This window comes from Crinia signifera, chromosome 8 (assembly GCF_055691185.1).
Source record: "Crinia signifera chromosome 8, ASM5569118v1, whole genome shotgun sequence".
NCBI classification, from domain to species: domain Eukaryota; kingdom Metazoa; phylum Chordata; class Amphibia; order Anura; family Myobatrachidae; genus Crinia; species Crinia signifera.
In genome coordinates this window covers 18,691,172-18,718,930 of record NC_139224.1, presented here as the reverse complement: position 1 = coordinate 18,718,930, position 27,759 = coordinate 18,691,172, and the positions used below count along the sequence as shown (strand labels likewise).

The 27,759-nt window shown below is 48.3% G+C and overlaps 1 protein-coding gene across 11 annotated transcripts in view; it reads left to right on the top strand.

The window, feature by feature from the left end:
- Positions 1-20,920, top strand: part of ATP2B2 (ATPase plasma membrane Ca2+ transporting 2) — a 276,982-nt gene extending 256,062 nt beyond the window's left edge. For 6 of the 11 annotated variants that reach the window (XM_083155895.1, XM_083155894.1, XM_083155892.1 and 3 more), the window contains 2 exons: positions 1,747-1,929; positions 19,659-20,920. In XM_083155895.1, coding sequence (XP_083012021.1) covers positions 1,747-1,929; positions 19,659-19,970 — 495 coding nt within the window. In that variant the 3' untranslated portion in view covers positions 19,971-20,920. Of the gene's footprint in view, positions 1-1,746; positions 1,930-7,629; positions 7,796-13,713; positions 13,771-19,658 lie in introns of all 11 variants that reach the window. The other 5 variants (XM_083155898.1, XM_083155902.1, XM_083155900.1 and 2 more) reach the window with 4 other exon arrangements.
- Positions 20,921-27,759: the final 6,839 nt, after the last annotated feature.

Below are 27,759 nucleotides of genomic sequence, written 5' to 3'. Positions count from 1 at the left end.
ATATGTAATTAACCGATCTGTCTCTGACTCTCCTTACGCTGCCTTCCGGCATGCTCTACCTTCTGTCTCTGACTCTCCCTACGCTGCCTCCGGCATGCTCTACATTCTCTCTCTGACTCTCCCTACGCTGCCTCCGGCATGCTCTACCTTCTGTCTCTGACTCTCCTTACGCTGCCTTCCGCCATTCTCTACATTCTGTCTCTCCCTAAGCTGCCTCTGGCGTGCTCTACCTTCTGTCTCTGACTCTCCTTACGCTGCCTCTGGCATGCTCTACCTTCTGTCTCTGACTCTCCTTACGCTGCCTTCCGGCATGCTCTACATTCTGTCTCTGGCTCTCCCTAAGCTGCCTCTGGCGTGCTCTACCTTCTGTCTCTGACTCTCCCTAAGCTGCCTCCGGCATGCTCTACCTTCTGTCTCTGACTCTCCTTACGCTGCCTCCGGCATGCTCTACCTTCTGTCTCTGACTCTCCCTACGCTGCCTCCGGCATGCTCTACATTCTCTCTCTGACTCTCCCTACGCTGCCTCTGGCATGCTCTACCTTTTGTCTCTGACTCTCCTTACGCTGCCTTCCGGCATTCTCTACATTCTGTCTCTCCCTAAGCTGCCTCTGGCGTGCTCTACCTTCTGTCTCTGACTCTCCTTACGCTGCCTCTGGCGTGCTCTACCTTCTGTCTCTGACTCTCCTTACGCTGCCTTCCAGCATGCTCTACATTCTGTCTCTGGCTCTCCCTAAGCTGCCTCTGGCGTGCTCTACCTTCTGTCTCTGACTCTCCCTAAGCTGCCTCCGGCGTGCTCTACCTTCTGTCTCTGACTCTCCTTACGCTGCCTCCGGCATGCTCTACCTTCTGTCTCTGACTCTCCCTATGCTGCCTCCGGCATGCTCTACCTTCTGTCTCTGACTCTCCTTACGCTGTCTTCCGGCATTCTCTACATTCTGTCTCTCCCTAAGCTGCCTCTGGCGTGCTCTACCTTCTGTCTCTGATTCTCCTTACGCTGCCTCTGGCGTGCTCTACCTTCTGTCTCTGACTCTCCTTACGCTGCCTTCCGGCATGCTCTACATTCTGTCTCTGGCTCTCCCTAAGCTGCCTCTGGCGTGCTCTACCTTCTGTCTCTGACTCTCCCTAAGCTGCCTCTGGCGTGCTCTACCTTCTGTCTCTGGCTCTCCTTATGCTGCCTCCGGCATGCTTTTCATTCTCTCTCTGACTCTCCCTACGCTGCCTCTGGCGTGCTCTACCTTCGGTCTCTGACTCTCCCTACGCTGCCTCTGGCTACTCTACCTTCTGTCTCTGACTCTCCCTACACTGCCTCTGGTGTGCTCTACCTTCTGTCTCTGACTCTCCTTACGCTGCCTTCCGGCATGCTCTACATTCTGTCTCTGTCTCTCCCTAAGCTGCCTCTGGCGTGCTCTACCTTCTGTCTCTGACTCTCCCTACGCTGCCTCCGGCATGCTCTACATTCTGTCTCGCTCTCCCTAAGCTGCCTCTGGTGTGCTCTACCATCTGTCTCTGGATCTCCCTACGCTGCCTTCGGCATGCACTACCCTCTGTCTCTGGATCTCCCTACGCTGCCTTCGGCATGCACTTCCCTCTGTCTCTGGATCTCCCTACGCTGCCTCCAGCATGCTCTACTGTCTGACTATATCTCTCCTTATGTTGCCCCCGTTGTGCTCTACTCAGTACTGTGAATCTCCTTACATATGTTGAGAGCATGGCTGTAATCACCATATACTGTTGTCACTGTTACAGGTTATTTCCAGCATACCGACCAGCAGGTTGAAATTCCTTAAGGGCGCTGGTCGTCTGACGCGGAAGGAGGACCTCCAAGAGGAGGAGATGAATGAGGATGCGGAGGAAATTGACCATGCTGAGAGAGAACTAAGACGTGGGCAGATTCTGTGGTTCCGGGGACTGAACAGAATCCAGACGCAGGTATATCAATGTTGGAATACACACAGGACGTTCTCCTCCCCCCCCCCCCCCCCCCCCTCCCCATTCTTTTACAGAACATGGAGATTCTCACAGATACTCAGTGACCAGTCTGTGTCTCATACATTGCTGCCATGGATATGGTTATGGAACAGGTATAGGAAACAAAACATGCACGCATTGATTGCTGTATACATAGCTGAGGGGTGACACCAGGGATACATATATACAAACACAGACCCAAACACACACACTGGATAATTATATAGATGTAGACCCTGGCACTCGGGACTTGTAAAAAAAGACAACCAGTAACCATAACGATGTTGACATTTCAGCCTTTAATAGACTTTTTACTAAACAGCTTACATGACAAAATTGTGTACACTCCCCTCTTACATAGTGCAGAATCACTATGTCCTGCAAGGACAGCGGCCACTTCCGGACGCCCATGCTGGACGCTTACTAGTGACATCATTATCGCGGTGACAGTTGTCACAGCAACCAGTTCACAGCGGCCACTTCCGGACGCCCATGCTGGACGCTTACTAGTGACATCACTGACACGGTGACGGTTGCCAGAGCAACCAGTTCACTGCGCAACTTTTGTATGAATATATGAAAATGTGTTAAAGTTATTTTGTCACCAAACTTAAATGCAAATCAATGCCTGGTGACACTGCAAAACACCAAGTGACACTACACGCATCATGTAACCAAGTGACACATCAAAAATCTGGACATACATAGTATAAAACGGTGTGAAACACAATATTAGTGCTCATGTCAAAAAATGAATCTCTAAAGTAAATAAGAAAAATATAACAAAAGTCACCAAAGCAAACTAACTGAATTAAGTACCTTGCATAGGGGAGTACATACAGACTCCACACCCTTGTCCCGATTTGGCAATAATGGCCTATGGCCTTTGAATGGCATGAACTAACTTTTTTAGAGTGTAAGCCTAATTGCTCATTAAGGCCCTTATTCTGATCGGTGCGGCCGGATCCGAATATGCGGCCAGGACCGTGCGTGCGAAACCCCGCCTTCCATACGGATTGCCAACTCCGTCCGTACGCGGTAAGAAGCTGGCCGAACAGACCGCACGTGTATTTTTCATGGAATACGCCTCCTCCATCTCAGGGAACCTCCCCCATCATTCGATGGTCGCAGACCATCGAATGCAGGACCGAGTGGTCCACCAGCTCCCGCAACCTCAGACAACACGGACATTTTTCCATGCAAAAGCAGAGATCTGGGCGGGCAGCTGACATCCGGCGATGTCATATGTCCGCCCCCTACACGTGCGTCACGGCCGCATTACCATACGTACGCCCAGCGTTTGCATGGGAACGCCCATGAAACGCGGGGCGTATGCATATGGTAATGAGCCCAAATAGTCCTTCACGCCCCTCTCCACCCCCTGTTCGAAGTGTTCACATTTCATGCGGGATTTGGCCGTACGCCCCGCTCGCACATGCGCAGAGACGCCTCTGCACATGCGCAGACACAAAACATCGGCGGTACGAACGCACGCGGATATTACCGCACCAACCAGAATAAGTGCCTAAGTCTTTAGGGGCCGATGTATCTAATTTAAATATCCACCATGTTTCCAACTGTAGCAGTTTCTTGCCTCTATCACCACACCTGTATTTGACCGAGGCCACACTGTGTCGTGCCTGTACAAAATGCCGTGCTAATGGCTGCTCGCCGGTACCCTTGTTTAATGGTGCCCTCTTTCGCTGAGCGATGGAGCACCATTCGCTCTTTGAATTGTCGCTCCGTTTTGCCGTTTTTGTCATACGTTTTGCCGACGTACGACACAGAGCCAGGGCAAAAAATGACAGATTTAGATGAACATGTTAAAAAGTGTTTTATGGGAAACCGCTTCCCAGAATAGGGGTGGCACACAGATGTGCCCGTTGGCATAAAACCAGCAGTTGGGGGATTTAAAGCAACCCTTTCTCGTTTTACCGAGAAATGTTGCCTGCAACTTGTTGCCCAAATTGGGGATATCTGTCTTAAATAAGTGATCCCTTGAGTTATTGCGTCCTCTATATGCCGGTATTAACGCCGCACCTTGTAAAATCAAATCTGGATCAGATTAATAAGCGGACATCATTTTTGGGCTTTCTTTTTGATACTGATTCTGTAAAATATTGTGGTTATACCCCCTATCTACAAAATTCTGTTTCATAGAATCCAGCTCTTTTTTTAGCCACAACTGGATCGCTCGCTATCCGCAGTATATGTAAATACAGACTATAAGGTAAGGCCTGTTTACTGTGGATCGGGTGCGCACTTGACGCTAGGAGATAATTATTCTGGTCTGTGGGTTTATTGTACAAACCCGTACTGATACTTTGCAGGCCCCTGGAAATGGTGACGTCCAAATAATTAACTGTATTTTGATCTATAGTGTACGTCAATTTTACTGGGATATCTGACCCATTATGATGGTCAATCAAACCTATAAACTTGATTTCTGTGCCCATCCAGAACAGTAAAATATCATCTAGTCACTAGTAAATGGCCAGTACGGGCGTCCGGAAGTGGCTGCTGTGAACAGGTTGCTGTTGCAACCGTCACCGCGATAATGACGTCACTAGTAAGCGTCCGGAAGTGGCCGCTGTGAACTGGTTGCTGTTGCAACCGTCACCGCGATAATGACGTCACTAGTAAGCGTCCAGCATGGACGTCCGGAAGTGGCCGCTGTCCTTGCACGACACAGTGATTCTGCACTACGTTAGAGGGGAGTGTACACAATTTTGTCATGTAAGCTGTTTTTGAGAAAAGTATATTACAGGCCGAAATGTCAACATAGTTATGGTTACTGGTTGTCTTTTTTACAAGTCCCGGGGTCTGCATCTGGACCTCTCTGATGGCACCGGGACGATATCCACTACAGAGCTGAGTTCCGGCAATCTAAAATAAATATATATATGTATATTCCGGGGAACTCAGGTGAGTGAGTGCAGCAACTGTGCGCGTCACAGACCGCGCGGCGGGGGGGGGGGGGCGTGCCTCCATGAGGCGGGTGCACTCATTCATTCAATTGCCACTTATGTATATTTACCGTATATGTGTACAGCTATCACTGTATGCAATTTGTTCTTGAAAAAAGTCTATACGACTGAAACGTCGAACAAGACCCACAGTTTGGTGTGTATATATATATATATACACACACAGGGCCGGACTGGCACTTCTGGCAAATGCCAAAGGGGCCGATTTCTTTGTGCAAAGTGGAGGCTCCGCCTCCCGATCGGTGCACAGAAAGCCGCTGGCCTCACGCAGGGTCTCTCTCTGTGCGCGGATGAGGTCCAGGAGATAGGGGGGCATCACACACCTCTATTCCTCCTGCAAGCCGGGAGAGGCAGCGAGCGCATGCGCAGTGGATGTGTGTGTGCGACAAAGGGTGCATATATACACACGCACACATACAGAATGTCAAATGTCACACCACACAGGGTACATTATAGTATACATCACACCACACATGGTACATTATAGTATATATCACACCACACAGGATACATTATAGTATACATCACACCACACAGGGTACAATATAGTATACGACACACAGGGTACATTATAGTATACATCACACTACACATGGTACATTATAGTATACATCACACCACACAGGATACATTATAGTATACATCACACCACACAGGGTACATTATAGTATACGACACACAGGGTACATTATAGTATACATCACACTACACATGGTACATTATAGTATATATCACACCACACAGGATACATTATAGTATACATCACACCACACAGGGTACAATATAGTATACGACACACAGGGTACATTATAGTATGCATCACACTACACATGGTACATTATAGAATACATCACACCACACAGGATACATTATAGTATACATCACACCACACAGGATACATTATAGTATACGACACACAGGGTACATTATAGTATGCATCACACTACACATGGTACATTATAGTATATATCACACCACACAGGATACATTATAGTATACATCACACCACACAGGGTACAATATAGTATACGACACACAGGGTACATTATAGTATGCATCACACTACACATGGTACATTATAGTATACATCACACCACACAGGATACATTATAGTATACATCACACCACACAGGATACATTATAGTATACGACACACAGGGTACATTATAGTATACATCACACCACACAGGGTACATTATAGTATACGACACACAGGGTACATTATAGTATGCATCACACTACACATGGTACATTATAGTATATATCACACCACACAGGATACATTATAGTATACATCACACCACACAGGGTACAATATAGTATACGACACACAGGGTACATTATAGTATGCATCACACTACACATGGTACATTATAGTATACATCACACCACACAGGATACATTATAGTATACATCACACCACACAGGATACATTATAGTATACGACACACAGGGTACATTATAGTATACATCACACCACACAGGGTACATTATAGTATACGACACACAGGGTACATTATAGTATGCATCACACTACACATGGTACATTATAGTATACGTCACACCACACAGGGTACATTATAGTATACGTCACACCACACAGGGTACATTATAGTATACATCACACCACACAGGGTACATGATAGTATACATCACACCACACAGGGTACAATATAGTACATATCACACCACACAGGATACATTATAGTATACATCACACCACACAGGGTACATTATAGTATACATCACACCACACAGGGTACAATATAGTACATATCACACCACACAGGATACATTATAGTATACATCACACCACACAGGGTACAATATAGTACATATCACACCACACAGGATACATTATAGTATACATCACACCACACAGGGTACATTATAGTATACGACACACAGGGTACATTATAGTATGCATCACACTACACATGGTACATTATAGTATACGTCACACCACACAGGGTACATTATAGTATACGTCACACCACACAGGGTACATTATAGTATACATCACACCACACAGGGTACATTATAGTATACATCACACCACACAGGGTACAATATAGTACATATCACACCACACAGGATACATTATAGTATACATCACACCACACAGGGTACATTATAGTATACGACACACAGGGTACATTATAGTATACATCACACTACACATGGTACATTATAGTATACGTCACACCACACAGGGTACATTATAGTATACGTCACACCACACAGGGTACATTATAGTATACATCACACCACACAGGGTACATTATAGTATACGACACACAGGGTACATTATAGTATATATCACACCACACAGGATACATTATAGTATACATCACACCACACAGGGTACATTATAGTATATATCACACCACACAGGATACATTATAGGACATATCACACCACACAGGGTGCCTTTGATGTTATCCTGACGGACTCTTCGGACCCTGTAGGTCCTGCGGAGAGTCTATTTAAATATAATGTAGCCGGTTCCCAGAGGATATGGTGCGTATAATAGTAAATATATTTGTGTATTATATTGTGCTAAATACGTTATGTTCTTTGTGTATTACATCTATGTTGTCTTTTCGTGTTTTGTGTCTGTATTGTGTTGCTTGTAGCCCTGAGGAAACCTGTCTAATTTTTTCCTCCGTTACAGATTGAAGTAGTGAATACTTTCAAGAGTGGCTCTTCCTTTCAGGGGGCATTGCGGAGGCAGTCTTCCACCACCAGCCAGACCCAGGATGTAACCAATATTCCTAGCCCTAGCCATGTCTCCTTATGCAATGCTCTCTCTTCTCCTACCAGCGCCTCAGCTGCAGGGCGTGAGTGTTCATTCTTACTGCCTGACATCCAGAGAGATGCCAACTGGCCTGCCAGCACAGATACAGTACTGCTCAGTCCTACTGCCGACGTGTCGACTCCCACGCAGACTAGGACTACACCTCTGCTAGGGCTCCCTACTGCTCAGTCCTACTGCCAGCGCGTCGCCTCCCACACACAGACCGGGGTTGCACCTCTGCTAGGGCTCCCTACTGCTCAGTCCTACTGCCGACGTGTCGCCTCCCTCACACAGACCAGGGTTACACCTCTGCTAGGGCTCCCTACTGCTCAGTACTACTGCCGACGTGTCGCCTCCCACACGCAGACTAGGACTACACCTCTGCTAGAGCTCCCTACTGCTCAGTCCTACTGCCGGCGTGTCGCCTCCCACACACAGACCAGGGTTACACCTCTGCTATGGCTCCCTACTGCTCTGTCCTACTGACGATGTCGCCTCCCTCATGCGGACCAGGGTTACACTCCTACCAGGGTTCCATACTGCTCAGTCCTACTGCCGACATGTCGCCTCCCACACACAGACTAGGGTTACATCCCTGCCAGAGCTCCCTACTGCTCAGTCCTACTGCCGACGTGTCGCCTCACACACACAGACCAGGGCCAGGGTTACACTCCTGCCAGGGTTCCATACTGCTTAGTCCTACTGCCGACATGTCACCTCCCACACACAGACTAGGGTTACATCCCTGCCAGAGCTCCCTACTGCTCAGTCCTACTGCCGACGTGTCGCCTCCCTCACAGACCAGGGTTATAACCCTGCTAGGGTTCCATACTGCTTAGTCCTACTGCCGACGTGTCGCCTCCCTCACACAAATTACACAGGTGCAGACAGTCTCCCATGAGGTTATGGGTAGCATATAGTCATGCCTAAGGGATGGTGGGCGGCCAGTCTCCCCTCAGGTGATGGTGGGAAGCCAGTCTCCCCTGAGGCGATGGTGGGCAGCCAGTCTCCCCTCAGGTGATGGTGGGTGGCCAGTCTCCCCTGTGGCGATGGTGGGCGTCCAGTTTCCCCTGAGGCGATGGTTGGTGGCCAGTCTCCCCTCAGGTGATGGTGGGCGGCCAGTCTCCCCTGTGGTGATGGTGGGCGGCCAGTCTCCCCTGTGGTGATGGTGAGCGGCCAGTCTCCCCTGTGTTGATGGTGGGCGGCCAGTCTCCCCTGTGGCGATGGTGGGCGGCCAGTCTCCCCTGAGGCGATGGTGGGTGGCCAGTCTCCCCTGAGGCGATGGTGGGTGGCCAGTCTCCCCTGTGGCGATGGGTGGCCAGTCTCCCCTGAGGCGATGGTTGGCAGCCAGTCTCCCCTCAGGTGATGGTGGGCGGCCAGTCTCCCTTGAGGCGATGGTTAATGGCCAGCGTCAAGATGATGTAAGCCCGTTGTTGGGCTACATTTCGCAAACTTAGCCAGCAATGATCACTGCACATGCCTAAAAGATGTGCTGGTAGCGCCATTAACAGATTTATTCAACCAATCACTAGATACAGGTGCAGTTCCAGAGGACTGGAAACGAGCAAATGTAGTTCCACTGCACAAAAGCGGAAGTAACTACAGACCAGTGAGCCTTACACCAGTAGTAGGGACATTCATGGAAACACTATTAAAAGAAAGAATAGTGGAATATCTTAAATTAAACAATTTACAGGATCCAAAACAGCATGGTTTTACTACAGGGAGATCATGCCAAACAAATATTGACTTTTTTGACTCCGTGACCAAAATACTAGATGAAGGGGGGGCTGTAGATGTGGCATATCTAGACTTTAGTAAGGCATTTGACACTGTCCCACATCGCAGGCTGCTAAATAAACTTGAAAGTGTGGGATTGGATTATAAAACAATTAAATGGATAAGCACCTGGTTGCAGGATAGGAAACAGACAGTTGTAGTAAATGGAGTGCATTCTATGGAGAGACATGTTACCAGTGGAGTACCCCAGGGATCTGTACTTGGACCAGTGCTCTTTAATATCTTTGTTAGTGACATTGTAAATGGTATTGAAGGGAAAGTATGACACAAAGATATGCAACAGAGTAGACACACCAGGAGGGGTAAATCAAATGACTGATGATCTAAGTAAACTTGAGAATTGGTCAAGAGCATGCCAACTACAGTTTAATGTAACATCATGCACTTGGGACTCAAAAACCCAAAGGCTCAATATAGTATCAAGGGTACTATAATGGAAACTACTGAGGAGGAAAGGGATCTAGGAGTCACTATTTCAAGTTACTTAAAGGCAGGAAAGCAATGTAGCAAAGCAATGAGGAAGGCAAGTCAGATGCTTGGTTGCATAGGGAGAGGAATCAGTAGCAGAAAAATAGGTAATAATGCCACTGTATAGGTCATTATTACAGCCTCATCTGGAATACTGTGTCCAGTTCTGGAGACCATACAGTATCTTCAGAAGGATATAAATACATTGGGGAGTGTACAAAGAAGGGCAACTAAAATGGTGCATGGCCTACATCACAAAACTTACCAGGAAAGACTAAAAGATCTTAACATGTATAGTTTGGAGCAGAGAAGGGAAAGGGGGGACATGATCGAAATCTTCAAATATATCAAGGGTTTTAACATAGTACAGGAGGGAAATTTTCTTCAAAGGAAAAGAAGTAATAAAACACGAGGACATGCACTGAAACTGGAGGGAGGTAGGTTCAGGGGAAATGTTAGAAAGAATTACTTCACAGAAAGGGTAGTGGATAAGTGGAATAGCCTCCCATCAGAGGTGGTAGAGGCTAAGACAGTAGAACAATTTAAACATGCTTGGGATAGGCATATGAATATCCTTACAAAGAAATAAGGATTAAAAAGGGTTGAGTTTACCTGAAGGGTAAAAAAGGGGCAGACTAGATGGGCCAAATGGTTCTTATCTGCCGTCAAATTCTATGTTTCTATGTAATCTCCCGGAAAATGACTACCCTGATATTGTGCCCAGATCTCAGCGAGAATGGGATAATAAAAAATAGGCTCTGTAGTCTCTTCATGTCTGTAAGGTCTTTGTAAAGTGTTGCCCTGTGTCTAGTTACACTCCAGTATGTAGATAGAAATATACAGCTATATATACACACATGCGGGAATACATATATTCAAGTGCGAGGGCACACACATGTACATACACACTGGCACATGTATGTACCCACACACACTCACATGGACATACGTACAGAAACACACAGGCACACGTACTTACGCACACACATGGGCATATGTACATACATAAACACATGGACATACATACAGAAACATTAATCTAGATCAGGGCTGGGCAATTGCGGCCCTCCAGATGTTGATGAACTACACATCCCAGGATGCTTTGCATTAGTTTTGCTATGTGGCCATGCTGATACTGATGCAAGGCATGCTGGGATGTGCAGTTCATCAACATCTGGAGGGCCGCAATTGCCCAGCCCTGATCTAGATACACAGCATTCCTATGCCCACCATCAATATACCATAGATAATAATAACAATCTTATTTGTATTGCGCTTTTCTCCCTCACGACTCAGTCACTTAAAATACATAAAAAACATGGTACATTGAACAAAGGCATTAGAATTGCATGAAGTTGAAAAACCGAGATAGTTGATGACTTTGGTCACAATTTAGGATTACCTTGGGAGCAACAGGTCACGCCCAGAAGAGATGACACAAAATGGGTGGTTTCAGCATCCTAGTGCTAGGGGTAGTGTCCCAGCATAACCATCAGTTCCATGTGTTTTCCCTCCTATCCACGGGCATACCAAATGAGGCAGCCATTTTGAGCCCACTACAACGTTTATGTATATGGGAAAACTGATTGTGTGTAACAGTATGATAAACTCTGCATTAATAGATCCACAAGTAGTACATTCTCGGTGTACATTCTAGCACCCTGCAGCTCCCAAAAACCCACACAGCCTCCGTACCCAGGGTGCCGCTCTCTGCCACAGCGCCTCCAGATGATTCCTATTCACACAGCATCATGCCCCCCATAACACAGCTTTTTGGTCCCGTCACACAGCTTTGTGGTCCCCCATCACACAACATTGTGGCCCCCATCACACAGCAACATGGCCCCCGTCACACAGCTTTGTGGTCCCCCATCACACAGCATTATGGCCCCCGTCACACAGCTTTGTGGTCTCCCATCACACAGCATTATGGCCCCCGTCACACAGCTTTGTGGTCCCCCATCACACAACATTGTGGCCACCGTCACACAACATTGTGGCCACAATAACTGGATTGGATCAATAACGCGTTTTCTATTATGTTGTACAAACATCCTAAGCATTACAGGGCATGCCTGATTCTTACCAACACATAGTTGGAACATTACAATAAGTATCACTTGTTTATACAGGAGTCAGAGCACACCCGGGAATCAGATCATGGCCAGGAGTCAGATCACATCCATGGCTCTGGCCACATACAGGAGCCCAAGCGCATCCAGGAGTCAGATCACATACAAGTTATATCATATCCAGGGGACAGATCCTAACCAGGTGTCAGACCATGACCAGGAGTCAGATCACACCCAGCAGTCAGACCACACACAATAGTCAGATCACACACAAGGCAGATTTTATCCAGGAGTCAGGTCCCACACCCAGGACTCAGGCCCCACACGAGACAGATCACAGGCAGGAGTCAGATCCCACACAAGTAAAGGCCCCCATACACTAGGGCGACTTGTCCTGAGGACAAGTCGCCCCTGACTTCCCCCTGAGCTTCCCCGGCAGCTCCCCGGGGGAGCTTGATAAGATTGGCACTTGATGTGCCATTTTTTACATGTGATAAATCGTCTCGATTTATCACATGTAAACCCGGGGAGCAGGGGGGGCTGCAGAACAGGGCTGCTGGTGGGGGGCGCTGCTAAGGCAGCGTGCAGGGGACACTGCGGGGGACAGTGACAGAGCCAGGCAGGGGGAGGCGGGAGCTGTCAGTGCTGGGAAAAAAAGCCCATACAATGAATGGACAGCCTGTGATTGGCTGAGTGCTCTCTCAATTGCAATTGCTGACTGGCTGAGAGAGCGCTCAGCCAATCACAGGCTGCCCATTCATTGTATGCCCGGCTCTGTTACTGCCAACTCTGTGTCCCCCGCAGCGCCCCCCTGTCTTACTAGCAGCGCCCCCCCCGCGCGCGCATTGACGGCTCCCTGCGGAGGTACCACAGGCGTCGCAGAGCAGAGACTGTCGGCGCGGCGGGTGAATAGAAAGAAATCAGCCAATCAGCGGCCGCCCGGTCTTTTGAATAGGATTTCTCCCTATTCTCCCGCCGCGCCGACGGTCTCTGCTCTGTGACGCCTGCGGTCCCCGCCTGCACTACCTCCGCCGGGAGCCGTCAATGCGGGGGGGGCGCTGCTAGTAAGACAGGGGGGCTGTATATAAAGATATATCGGATCTGAACATCGTGGGTGCTAAAAAGCACCCATGATGGCTCAGATTTCGATATATCTTATGTTCCGTGGGTCCGACGCCGTGATCCGATGCGCGCGGGACCGCGCATCAGATCAGATGTCAAACACATGCGATTTTGGGCCGATTTCACCCGATTTATCGGCCCAAAGGGCCGAAATCGGATAAAATCGCTCGAAAATCGCATAGTGTATGGGGGCCTTTAGATACAGAGTCAGTCTCCTACAGTCCCTGTGCCCGGCATCAGACCAATCACTGGATGTAGCCATTGCATTGTTATTCATAGCTCACAGCAGTCACACAGCGTTAGTTTCCAGAAGACATTGCGGAGAGCTAGCGCGCGCCCCCTTCAGTCAATGACCTCCATGCAGTTGGCATCTCTTGGGCATGTTACAGGAATAATGTTAATTACCCAGCGTAGCTTTGTATGTAACTGAAAAGTGATTACCATGATGACTTTTCAATGCTGCTCTATCTAAACCTCTCCCACTGTTTGTCTTTCTCAGAGGGCTAGAGAACACTGGACCAAAGGGTTAGCGAGAGAGAGTGAATAGAAGGAGGTTGTGAGTCTTTAACCTTGAGTCTGAACTGAGTGTGATTCAGAATTTACAAAGGTTTCGTCCTGGCGAAGCCAGGGTAAACATTCGAGTATATGCCCAAAAAACAACCAGCTGTGCTGCTCCCACAAATGTCAGGGTACCGACATGTTCCTACCCAGCAGGCTCCTCAGGCTCCCCCAGAGTAGCGCTTTTCTAGTCCTTAGGGGTTCATTTCTGATCGCATGGACGGCATAAAGGTGCAATCAGGGGCATCGGATTTTACAACCCAACGCTCCCTAAAATATAAAATTGCCTATAACTGTTGGATCTAAACTGGACGGTAAATGGCGCAGGACTCAAATGCTAATTAGCACCTAACACACCTCTTCCAACAAAGGAAAACAGCTGAAATAGCAAAGCACCGTATGTCGGTTACCTCCTTTGCTGATACTTCTAATTATTTATTTTATTATACAGCACACACATTACATAGTGCTATACAGGCGGCAGTCCCCCCCTCCCCACGCACTAGTATTATCATGGCGCCCCCTAAGCTATTTGCTTAGTGGGCTATTCTGCGTAGGGAATCACATCGCATTGGCCATTGTAAGTGCTGTGCGATGCGATCCGATTTTCCTATGTAATGTATTCAGTGCTCTTTTATTTATATTGTATAGGGTGTACAATGCCATTAGGTATACAATAATGACATACAATGAGGTTTTAGGCACCCCCCACTATCCAAGCCACCCCGAAGCGTGCCGAGCGCAGCGGAACTCGTCCTCCGACCTTTTCATACCCCTACTATCCACGTCAGCGTGGAGTTGATTTTATATAGTGTGGCGAGCGGACGCGGAATACATGTAAAGTAATCAGCGTAAAATCACCTCCACGCCGACGTGCATAGTAGGGGTATGAAAAGGCCGGAGGACGCGTTCTGCCGCCGTTCGCCACGCTTCGGGGTGGCGTGGATAGTGAGGGGGTGCCTTAAACCTCATTGTATGTCATACAATGATATAATTGTATAGGTAATGTATTGCCATCGTACACCCTATATATGCAGGAGGTGCGATGCGATGCGATCCCCCGGGGCTAAGAGAGCAGTGAATAAATTACATAGAAAAATCAGATCGCACCACATGGCCGTTGCAATGCGAAACTTGGGGGCCGTGATAATACACAAGTAACTTTGAATTTTACCAATCTGTTCAGAGTATTTGTTACCTATGAGACCGCAAGTGAATCATTTAATTATGGCTTCCCTAAAGTGATAGGATCCATTCATATGCTGATGTTAGTATTGTATAGAGTTGGCATCTTGCCCTGTGAGCTATCGTGATAACACAGACATACAGCTTTTGTCACTAGTGGTATGTACTAATACCCTAATGAGGGAGAAGTAGTGAGACTTGGGAGGCGTCTAACTGCGGTTCTGCCTCGACTGCTCTGGAACCTTCTGTCTTACACCGGGGTTTAGGGGACAGTGATCTGTCCCCAATTATCTGGCATATAGTGTTGTGCAATACTATATATACACAACACATGATATTCCCCCCCTGGGACTGGGTTAGCACTCTTCTAATACAGCTTAGCCCATTATTCTCCTAGGTGTACCCGCCATACTGTACCTCACGGAGACATTACAGGAGTGCTGGCAGCGGTGCCCTGTGAGCAGCATTTATCTTTCTCCCCAGCGCCATCAGTATTAGCAGCCGGATGAAGATCTCTCTGTTGCAGCTGTCCTGGCAGAGGAGCCCCAGACTGTCGCTCTCCATGTCTGTCTCATAGTCTGCGTTATGTGCCGTTGTCTCTGTTGCCAGTGGTAGAGCGGCTGTCTGTCAGTGTCGCTACAGTGTCTGTCATCGCCAATTACCCCAAACGCTGAGCCTCCAGGAAGCTGACGTAAGCTTATATCTGGGGGACACCCTAAATGTGGGTCCAGACACAGGTACCATATAGTATGTAGGGAATCCAGTCCTGTTACCTGGAGATAACGTGCCAACCAATCAGCGTCTCAATACAGACTGGTACTTTATCTCTCTCTGCCATAGCACTTTGCATACTCCCAGGAGAGGGGTAAAGTGACATTACTGATAATAATGTAATCACAGAGTAGGTGCAGGGCGGAGGCTTTATCGTAGGTGCTGGAGGCAATTCTGGGCCTATACTCAAGTGTTTACCGTGTCTGCATGACCTAGGGAGCAAAAGACATACACGTTCCATGAAACATTAGTTCTTCATAGTCTCCAGACCATGAGCTGTAGCCGTTCTGTGTGTCTTGTGCTTCCGTGTCACGTGGCGTGTTACTTGTTACGTTAGTGGCTGCCGTGTCTTACATCTGCTTGTGTTCCTATGTAATGCCGCACAGAGATCATCAGTTCCAGCTAATGTCAGACTTTAGGGGCCACAATCCGGGGATCTTAGACCTAAGAATAAACCTGCGGACCCTGACATAGTAACTGTGGGTAAGGGTGACTCATCCAGCCAGGATGGACCCGGATATAGTAACTGTGGGTAAGGGTGACTCATCCGGCCAGGATGGACCCGGATATAGTAACTGTGGGTAAGGGTGACTTCCGGCTGAGACCCTGGTATAGTAACTATGGGTAAGGGTGACTCCACCGGTCGGGACCCTGGTATAGTAACTATGGGTAAGAGTGACTCCTCCATCCAGGATCCTGTTATGGTAACTATGGGTAAGAGTGACTCCACCGGCCGGGACCGTTATAGTAACTATGGGTAAGGGTGACTCCTCCAGCCAAGATCCTGGTATGGTAACTATGGGTAAGAGTGACTCCACCGGCCGGGACCGTTATAGTAACTATGGGTAAGGGTGACTCCTCCAGACAGGATACTGGTATAATGGTGTGCCCCCTAGGGTGCACCAACAGGCGCTATCAAGGGTGTCTCGCTAAGAGCTGCCACTTAAAAAGGGGTTGTCAGCCCCAAGGACCAAGCAAAAGAGGAAAAGGAAGTGGCGCTGGTTTGATGAAAGGTATAAATGTTTAATAACAATTAAGAATAATAAGTACAATTGCACAATATAAACAAGTAAAAAATGAAATAAAAATTAATTGGGAATCAAGTGGATAAAAACAAATGAATTTGTTATGACTGGACCGGAAGCTGAATTGATGAATTGAGTGGTGTGACCAGTTCCGTGGAATAAAGAGGTATAATGATGCAGATAATCAAGAGGCCCACTGGGCTGATAGTTACCACACGATGTCTCAGATGGTCTAGTCCCAGATACAATTAGGAGGGTGTCCTCAATTGATTGCGGTGGTGGGGCCACAATGGGCAATGACCCGATGTTAGCGGGGGCTTCGATGGTGTATAGCCAGATACTTCCCACTTCGCTAGAGGTCCCAATTAGATGTTGTTAAAAGGCAGGTTTCCTCAAGGTTGGTAGACTTGGATGGTAAATGATGTAAGTGGCCAACCTCGATTCCTGCGCTCAGTGTGACCAATATGTCCAGCTGGGATAATGACCATTGGTGGTAGTAAACTGGGAGAGCGTGGGTGATGAAACAAAGGTGATCCAGGTGGTCTGGGTGGGCGAAGGTATTCAATAGATACAATTAATCCGGTCCAGAGTAACTCCTAACGCGTTTCGCTGCTTGAGGGGTGCAGCTTTTTCAAAGGTCCACTCCACCTTTGAAAAAGCTGCACCCCTCAAGCAGCGAAACGCGTTAGGAGTTACTCTGGACCGGATTAATTGTATCTTTTGAATACCTTCGCCCACCCAGACCACCTGGATCACCTTTGTTTCATCACCCACGCTCTCTCAGTTTACTACCACCAATGGTCATTATCCCAGCTGGACATATTGGTCACACTGAGCGCAGGAATCGAGGTTGGCCACTTACATCATTTACCATCCAAGTCTACCAACCTTGAGGAAACCTGCCTTTTAACAACATCTAATTGGGACCTCTAGCGAAGTGGGAAGTATCTGGCTATACACCATCGAAGCCCCCGCTAACATCGGGTCATTGCCCATTGTGGCCCCACCACCGCAATCAATTGAGGACACCCTCCTAATTGTATCTGGGACTAGACCATCTGAGACATCGTGTGGTAACTATCAGCCCAGTGGGCCTCTTGATTATCTGCATCATTATACCTCTTTATTCCACGGAACTGGTCACACCACTCAATTCATCAATTCAGCTTCCGGTCCAGTCATAACAAATTCATTTGTTTTTATCCACTTGATTCCCAATTAATTTTTATTTCATTTTTTACTTGTTTATATTGTGCAATTGTACTTATTATTCTTAATTGTTATTAAACATTTATACCTTTCATCAAACCAGCGCCACTTCCTTTTCCTCTTTTGCAGGATCCTGGTATAGTAACTATGGGTAAGGGTGACTCCTCCAGACAGGATCATGGTATAGTAACTATAGGTAAGGGTGACTCCACCAGCCGAGACCGATATAGTAATTATGGGTAACTCCACCAGCTGGGATCCTGGTATAGTAACTATGGGTAAGGGTGACTCCTCCAGACAGGATCCTGGTATAGTAACTATGGGTAAGGGTGACTCCTCCAGACAGGATCCTGGTATAGTAACTATGGGTAAGGGTGACTCCTCCAGATAGGATCCTGGTATAGTAACTATGGGTAAGGGTGACTCCTCCAGACAGGATCCTGATATAGTAACTATGGGTAAGGGTGACTCCTCCAGACAGGATCATGGTATAGTAACTATAGGTAAGGGTGACTCCACCGGCCGAGTCCGTTATAGCAACTATGGGTAAGGGTGACTCCTCCAGCTGCGATCCTGGTATAGTAACTATGGGTAAGGGTGACTCCTCCAGCTGGGATCCTGGTATAGTAACTATGGGTAAGGGTGACTCCTCCAGACAGGATCCTGGTATAGTAACTATGGGTAAGGGTGACTCCTCCAGCCGGGATCCTGTTATAGTAATTATGGGTAAGGGTGACTCCTCCAGACAGGATCATGGTATAGTAACTATGGGTAAGGGTGACTCCTCCAGACAGGATCCTGGTATAGTAAATATGGGTAAGGGTGACTTCTCCAGACAGGATCCTGTTATAGTAATTATGGGTAAGGGTGACTCCACCGGCCAAGACCGTTATAGTAACTATGGGTAAGGGTGACTCCTCCAGTCAGGATCCTGGTATAGTAACTATGGGTAAGGGAGACTCCTCCAGCTGGGATCCTGGTATAGTAACCATGGGTAAGGGTGACTCCTCCAGCCGGGATCCTGTTATAGTAATTATGGGTAAGGGTGACTCCACCGGCCAGGACACTGAAGCCTATTAAACAGTCCTTTTTGGGTAATGTGGGCTATTAGTGTCCCATGAGAAGAGAGGTTCGGAACCCCTGGTCTACCATTATAGTAATAATTGCAGCAGTCCTATTTGTGGTGGAAGGAGAGCTTTATATGTATGTCCATCTCCACCTAGGCTTATGTGTGCCACCACTGGTAGGAATGCCTCCTTCCCTGGAACTATTAATATTATGCATTGCTGATGATCTCTGGAGTCCATCCTCTGTCTCTGTGCAGCTGTTTTGTGCTTTCCCGTCTACAGTCTTTACCACGTCTTATCATTTTTGTCATATGTAAATGGTGGAAGCCATTTCCCTTTTAGCCGGACCCCAAATGAGCTTCTGATCCACCATCCTCCTCCACCATATAAATATACGTCTTTGGTCTCTACCTCCCAGATATCTTATAACATGACCCTATTAATGAAGGGTGCCCCATTACCTCCTTGTATTTCTGCACCCTGAACTCTTACCTATGACTAAGGTGAAAGCACAACACTGAGCCTCCTCTTCCGCACCCTGCCTGCTGTGTGCCCCCTTTTGGGCCTTAAGGTGTGATTTGTGCCTCCTGACGCCCGCCTGTCTTACCGTCTCCTCTCTCCTATCACAGATCCGCGTCGTGAAGGCATTCCGTAGCTCTCTCTATGAAGGTTTGGAAAAACCGGACTCTCGAACTTCCATTCACAATTTCATGACCCATCCAGAGTTTAAGATTGAAGATTCTCAGCCTCATATCCCCCTTATCGATGACACAGACCTGGAGGAAGACCCCGCTTCGAAACAGAACTCCAGCCAGCCCCAGTCACCCAATAAGAACAACAATGCCATTGACAGTGGGATCAACCTGACCACAGAGACCAGCAAGTCGGCCACCTCTTCCAGCCCCGGGAGCCCGATACATAGCCTGGAGACCTCCCTTTAGCTGGATGGGCCGTAGATGCAAAGTAAATCATTCCTAAACAGAAAAACAAGTAATACCTGTGTCTGGCTGAAGTCTTGGCAGCCGGGGGGAGCAGCTCCGTGTTTCGGCAGTGCTAGAATGTGGCAGAAAATGGCATAGTCATGGGAAAGACAGATCGGAAAGACACCAAGCAACCAACCGTGTTCCTGCATGTCCACCTCCAGCCCCTTCTCTGTTATTATATCCATAAGCTTCTGGGTGTCTCCACACAAGAGGCCGAACCAGTCAGCAGTATTTATCTGGAAAGTGATTGTTGCTTCCAGATGGCGGCCTGGGAGTTTCTCATCGGTTTACTATGGAATGGTCCGCCCCCTTTTTTTTTTATTGTTGCGATGCTCGGCTTACAGAGTGGATCCCCACCCACACCAACGGCGGAACTGAGAGATGTGTGTGTATGTGCGTGTGTATATATGTACAAACCCCTCCATATAACTCACAGAAGAAAGCTGTACTTTTGGCATATCTCCACGGGCAGGGGGGCTGCAGAGACCCCCCACCCCTAAATGTCTCTAACTACTAGATCTGTGTACAAACCCTTTATGCATGCATGTGAGCAGGGGAATGTGTTCCTCCCCACAGAGCAAATATATGACCATGAAAAAAAAAAAAAAGATAAAACTAACAAAAATATATATATACTTACTGCAGCAGGGTGCACGAAAAGCTGTTCATTTGTTTCACGGACAGATCCCACGTGGCTGGAGCGTGGCAGTACCACTAATAAGAGATATCTAAGAACATTGATTGTTTCTAACATTGTTTTCCCCGTTAGGGGGTTGTTCTAATAGCAATAATTCCCGTTGTGTTCTCACTGGCCCTTACCGCGACGTGTCTGGCATCCGCTTCTGTACTAGAACCCTCTGGAGACACTGGCAGAATACAATATATTTTGGCAGGTTGCCTTATCTCAAGCTCCATCATTGTTTTAATTCTTTACGTCCTAGAAGATGAATGTAACTCGCTCACAAGACAGAAGCAAACATCAGAACTGGTCTGTTAGGGGTTAACATCTGCGCAGAAAGTATCCCCGATTATTCCTAGTCGAGTCATTGGTTCTGCTGACACATGTGGTCATGCAGTGATATATGCATATAGATACGGTCTGTAATACAGCCCTGGAACCGCACGCATTAATATCCCTCTGTATTTGCTTCCAGTACTGCGCTACAGGCCTTGATTCCGGATTGTTGGCGAAGCAAAACACAGCTGGGATATGTAACATGTGCGCAGAGACCCAGGTATCACCATGCTGAGCTGCAGGGGGGGCAGATGTAACACATGCAGAGAGTTAGGGTGGGGTAGGTTCATACTGAAATCTAATAAAGCAGCCAGTATATACCCTGAACAGACACAATATAACCCACAAAAACCGAACTCTCTGTGCACGTTACATCTGCCCCCTGCAGCGCAGCATGGTTTTGCTAACAAACCTGAATTAGGTCATTGTGTGACACAGAGAGTCTGTGCTCTGACTGCCGGCAAGGAGCGATGGTACAGGGGTACTTTTATAGTGACACACACAGATTATATATATATATATTTTTTTTTTTTTTTTTAACGATTGTGGTATTAGCGCCTTAACCCCTCTCAGTCTACCCTTTTTCCCTGAGTGTTAATAATTAATATTAACACAGCTTAAGAGTCTTTTCTTAATTCAAGTCTTTATATAAGCACCGTCCCTCCTCTCCAGGGTGGCAGCTCTTCTCCTATGTGTTTCCTATCCTGGAGCACTTTTAAATTGGATCTGTAAAAGAGATGAGAAACAGCGCCTCCTAGTGCAGTATCTTCAAATTTACTTGATACCCTTCACCACAAGTGAGAGTTTTCACCCCAACAAATTGAAGGAGTACCATGAGAGGTGGTCCTCAACCACCTTATTAGAGCCTGTTTGTATAATGCCCTCCCAGGCAGATGTTCACCGTCCTGGTTACCGACTTCTCATGGAACCTTAATACACCCCACTGTTATATTCCTCAAAACAAGTGGGTGTGCATTAAAAAAGCAAAAAGGAGATGATAGTGTAATATATCAAACAACAATTTTATTACACCACACAGCGACAACTCAGTTGCCCTTACAATGTTTAAAATGAAAAACAGCTTATCTGAAGAGTGCTCGGCCAGCACTATTAAGGTCAGTCAATGTCCATAAAAGATATCCCCAACGCGTTTCGTCCTCCGCACATTACTGCTGGACTTCTTCAGGAGTGCCTCAATGCTAGCATGACGATCCCCATATTTATACCTCCATTAATTCCCTCAATTACACAGTAACGCCGGACACCGGGTATAGAACTTCCGGTTTCCGGGTCTGTGAGGCGCACATGGAACGCACGCGTCACTTCCTGTGACGCGCGTCACTATATTCCCCCTATTGGAGCGCACATTCTCTCCGTGCGTTCTCTTATTCAGCTGTATGTGTCCGGTTATTGCACGTCACTTCCTGTGACGCGCATCTACCTATTGCCGGCAGCTGGAGCGCACGATAAAACTTCTGCGTTCCAGCTGTCGCTGTGTGGTGTAATAAAATTGTTGTTTGATATATTACACTATCATCTCCTTTTTGCTTTTTTAATGCACACCCACTTGTTTTGAGGAATATAACAGTGGGGTGTATTAAGGTTCCATGAGAAGTCGGTAACCAGGACGGTGAACATCTGCCTGGGAGGGCATTATACAAACAGGCTCTAATAAGGTGGTTGAGGACCACCTCTCACGGTACTCCTTCAATTTGTTGGGGTGAAAACTCTCACTTGTGGTGAAGGGTATCAAGTAAATTTGAAGATACTGCACTAGGAGGCGCGGTTTCTCATCTCTTTTACAGATATATATATATATATATATATATATATATACTGCTCATATAACAGCTATATGCAGTCATTGTATTGTTACATGAAGGTAATTGTATTACATGTTGTGTATTGCACTGACGTCAGCTCGATTTCTCCGAATAAGGAACAGCGCTATTTTTTGTACAGGAATGACATTATCTGCAATCAGCCATTATACACAGTAGTACTGGGCCTGGCTCTGCGGTGCGCACAGTAATACATGCAAACATACTGCGCATGTATGTCCCTACATCACTGCTATTAGATCAATGAGTGGTTAAGGGTTGGGACTGGTAGGTGACCTATATAAAGGAGTCCCAAAATGAGGAAGTGTCTGGGGCATGTTGCGGGAGTGTCTAAGGCGTGTTACGGGAGTGTCTGAGGCATGTTACGGGAGTGTCTGGGGCGTGTTGCGGGAGTGTCTGGGGCGTGTTACGGGAGTGTCTGGGGCGTGTTACGGGAGTGTCTGGGGCGTGTTACGGGAGTGTCTGGGGCATGTTGCGGGAGTGTCTGAGGCGTGTTGCGGGAGTGTCTGGGGAGTGTTATGGGAGTGTCTGGGGCGTGTTGCGGGAGTGTCTGGGGTGTGTTATGGGGGTGTCTGGGGCGTGTTACGGGGGTGTCTGGGGCGTGTTGCGGGAGTTTCTGGGGCGTGTTGCGGGAGTGTCTGGGGCGTGTTACGGGAGTGTCTGGGGCGTGTTACGGGAGTGTCTGGGGCGTGTTATGGGAGTATCAGGGGGGCTAATGGGAGTGCCTGGGGCATGTTGGGGAGTGTCATGGGGTAATGGGAGTGTCATGGGGTAATGGGAGTGTCTAGGGCATGTTGGGGATTGTCTGGAGCGTGTTAGGGGAATCTCGGGGTGTTATGGTAGTCTGGGGCATGTTGGGGGAGCATGTCGGGGGTGTTATGGGAGTGCCTGAGGCCCGTTATTGGGGTTGGGGGCTAATGGGAGTGTCTGGAGCATGTTATGGGAGTGTCTGAGGCATGCTTGGGGGTGTTATGGGAGTGTCTGTCGCATGTTAGGGGAGTGTCAGAGGGTGTTATGGGAGTGCCCGAGGAAAGTTTGTCTGGGGCATGTTATGGGAGTGTTTGAGGCATGTTGGGGGAGTGTCTGGGGCATGTTATGGGAGTGTCGGGTGGGGGTAATGGTAGTGTCAGGAGGTGTTGTTGGAGTGTCTGGGGCATGTTGGGGGTGGTAGGGGAGTGTCTGGGGCATGTTATGGGAATGTCTGGAGCTTGTTGTTAGGGGTGTGTCGGGGTGCCTAGGGCATGTTATGGGAGTGTCAGTGTCTTAGGAATGTTATGGGAGTGTCAGGGGAGGGGGATAATGGGAGTGCCTGGTGCTTGTTAGGGGAGTGTCAGGGGGTTTTGTATGAGTATCTGGGGCATGTTATGGGTGTGTCTGGGGCATATGGGGTGGGGTGTTGTAGGAGTGTCTGGGGCATGTTATGGGAGTGTCAGTGTCTTAGGAATGTTATGGGAGTATCGGGGGAGGGGGATAATGGGAGTGCCTGGTGCTTGTTAGGGGAGTGTCAGGGGGTTTTGTATGAGTATCTGGGGCATGTTATGGGTGTGTCTGGGGCATATCGGGTGAAGTGTCTCTGGCATGTTATAGCAGTGTGTGTGCACAAATGGTACGATTACACTGGCATTTGTACTTTTTCTGCTTTCTCGCACATGCGTGCTACAATTCATATGCACAGTACAGTCTGTCAACAATCATCTGAGCTACGAATTCACAGCCCAACAATCAGGTCTGAAAAACCCAATGGTACGGACGATAGATTGGGGGAAGCACATGGTACAGATTGGGCAGAGCTCAAGGTACAGGCCCCAAATTGGGCAGAGCACATGATATAGGCCAGGCATGTCCAAACTGTGGCCCTCCAGGTGTTGTACACATCCCAGCATGCCTTACCATAGTTTATCATTCCCTAATTGCAAAAATGTGGCAAGGCATGATGGGATGTGTAGTTTCACAACAGCTGGAGGGCCGTAGTTTGGACATACCTGGTATAGGCTATAGATAAGGATATTTGACGTTTAGCGCAGGAAACCATTGGCATCTAATGAAGGAGCTAATGGGGGTCGGTGCGGTGCTCAGCAATAGAGGACAATGGGACAGGTACTGAATATGAATGAGGAACAAATGCATTATATGGTACTTGTTTCCTATCTGGGCGCCCACTAAGTTAATTGCGCACCATGCTATTCTCCGTAGAGAAATCGGATCGCATCGCATCGTACACATACACGATATTGAACGATGCGATGCGATGCGATTTCCCATAGGAAACAATGTTAAATGGCTCAATTTAGCCAAATTATCATAGGAACAATAGTAAATGGGCCAAAAACACCCCTGAACATTGAAATGTCCCCCCAAAAGTAGTTGACGCCACCCCGCCATCAACGTGAACCCGAAGCGTGGCGAGCGCAGCGAGCCCGCGAGGGGCGGCGGTACGCGTCCTCCGACCTTTTCATGCCCTACTATCCACGTCGGCGTGGAGTGAGAATAGAATAGTGTGGCGAGCGCAGCGAGCCACCGAGCCCGAAGCGTGGCGAGCGCAGCGAGCCCCGCGAGGGGACGCGGATACCTTCACAGGTAAACGCGTCCCTTCGCGGGCTTCCCAGGTGTCCGCGTCACCCGCGAGGGGACGCGTATAACTGTGAAGGTATCCGCGTCCCCTCGCGGGGCTCGCTGCGCTCGCCACGCTTCGGGCTCGGTGGCTCGCTGCGCTCGCCACACTATTCTATTCTCACTCCACGCCGACGTGGATAGCAGGGCATGAAAAGGTCGGAGGACGCGTACCGCCGCCCCTCGCGGGCTCGCTGCGCTCGCCACGCTTCGGGTTCACGTTGATGGCGGGGTGGCGTCAACTACTTTTGGGGGGACATTTCAATGTTCAGGGGTGTTTTTGGCCCATTTACTATTGTTCCTATGATAATTTGGCTAAATTGAGCCATTTAACATTGTTTCCTATGGGAAATCGGATCGCATCGCATCGCATCGCATCGCATCGTTCAATATCGTGTATGTGTACGATGCGATGCGATCCGATTTCTCTACGGAGAATAGCATGGTGCGCAATTAACTTAGTGGGCGCCCAGATAGGAAACAAGTACCTATGGGTACTTGTTTCCTATCTGGGCGCCCAGGTTTTGTACGTACGGCACCGTAATGAAATCGGATCGCATCGCATCGTACACATACACGATATTGAACGATGCGATGCGATGCGATGCGATCCGATTCGATTTCCCATAGGAAACAATGTGAAATGGCTTAATTTAGCCAAATTCTCATAGGAACAATAGTAAATGGGCCAAAAACACCCCTGAACATTGAAATGTCCCCCCAAAAGTAGTTGACGCCACCCCGCCATCAACGTGAACCCGAAGCGTGGCGAGCGCAGCGAGCCCGCGAGGGGCGGCGGTACGCGTCCTCCGACCTTTTCATGCCCTACTATCCACGTCGGCGTGGAGTGAGAATAGAATAGTGTGGCGAGCGCAGCGAGCCACCGAGCCCGAAGCGTGGCGAGCGCAGCGAGCCCCGCGAGGGGACGCGGATACCTTCACAGGTAAACGCGTCCCTTCGCGGGCTTCCCAGGTGTCCGCGTCACCCGCGAGGGGACGCGTATAACTGTGAAGGTATCCGCGTCCCCTCGCGGGGCTCGCTGCGCTCGCCACGCTTCGGGCTCGGTGGCTCGCTGCGCTCGCCACACTATTCTATTCTCACTCCACGCCGACGTGGATAGTAGGGCATGAAAAGGTCGGAGGACGCGTACCGCCGCCCCTCGCGGGCTCGCTGCGCTCGCCACGCTTCGGGTTCACGTTGATAGCGGGGTGGCGTCAACTACTTTTGGGGGGACATTTCAATGTTCAGGGGTGTTTTTGGCCCATTTACTATTGTTCCTATGAGAATTTGGCTAAATTGAGCCATTTCACATTGTTTCCTATGGGAAATCGAATCGGATCGCATCGCATCGCATCGTTCAATATCGTGTATGTGTACGATGCGATGCGATCCGATTTCATTACGGTGCCGTACGTACAAAACCTGGGCGCCCAGATAGGAAACAAGTACCCATTATATATAACAATGTATGAAGAAGTCAGACGTACTACAGTGCTCAGCGTAAATTCCACCGTGTTACATACATTGTACAGCTATGATAAGGATACTGGCCATATCTACCGGTTCTGTACATTTGCACGTTACTGTATTATATACATGGAAAGGAATCCCCTCCATTATTTATATAGGGGGGCACCCTATAAGGATCCGCCCTGTAGCCTTTATCTAGTACCAGCAGATCAGAGAGCGATTATTGTACCTTCTGCATGTCACACTCCTTGCACTAGCGACCAGGGAGAAGCGGGTTCTAGATCATGTTATCCAGAACAAGGGAATGTGAGCCCTTCTATTCTACTGCCATTCAGCGCATGTATCAGAGCAATAAGCAGGCCTGGATCAGAAGAGTAAGCTCTTGGGCCTCTATCTTCAGTAACTCTCCCATTGATACCAAAAACGGCATATTGTGTTTGCTGTGTCAGGGATGTCACATGTGATATATTCAGAGTTGTGGACCCAGCTCCAGTGCACTCATCAGTGAAACACGTGTAACGCTGACTGAAGGCTGCATGCGACAGTGAGTACAGGCGGTGGGCACAGCTGGGATGACAGGATAGGGCTTCTAGAGTCAAGTGTTTCTTGCTGTCTGTGACCACAAAGGTGGCGCTCTGGGTATGTCACTATCACTAGTGACCGCTGGGTAAGGGACATGAGATATCACCGTGAAAACGGCCTCAATTCAGCCGGGTTCAGGGGACACAAATCTGCTTTCTACATTCTGTACTTAGCAGCATGGGATATGTACAAATAATAGGATATATATATATAGAGAGATATATATTGG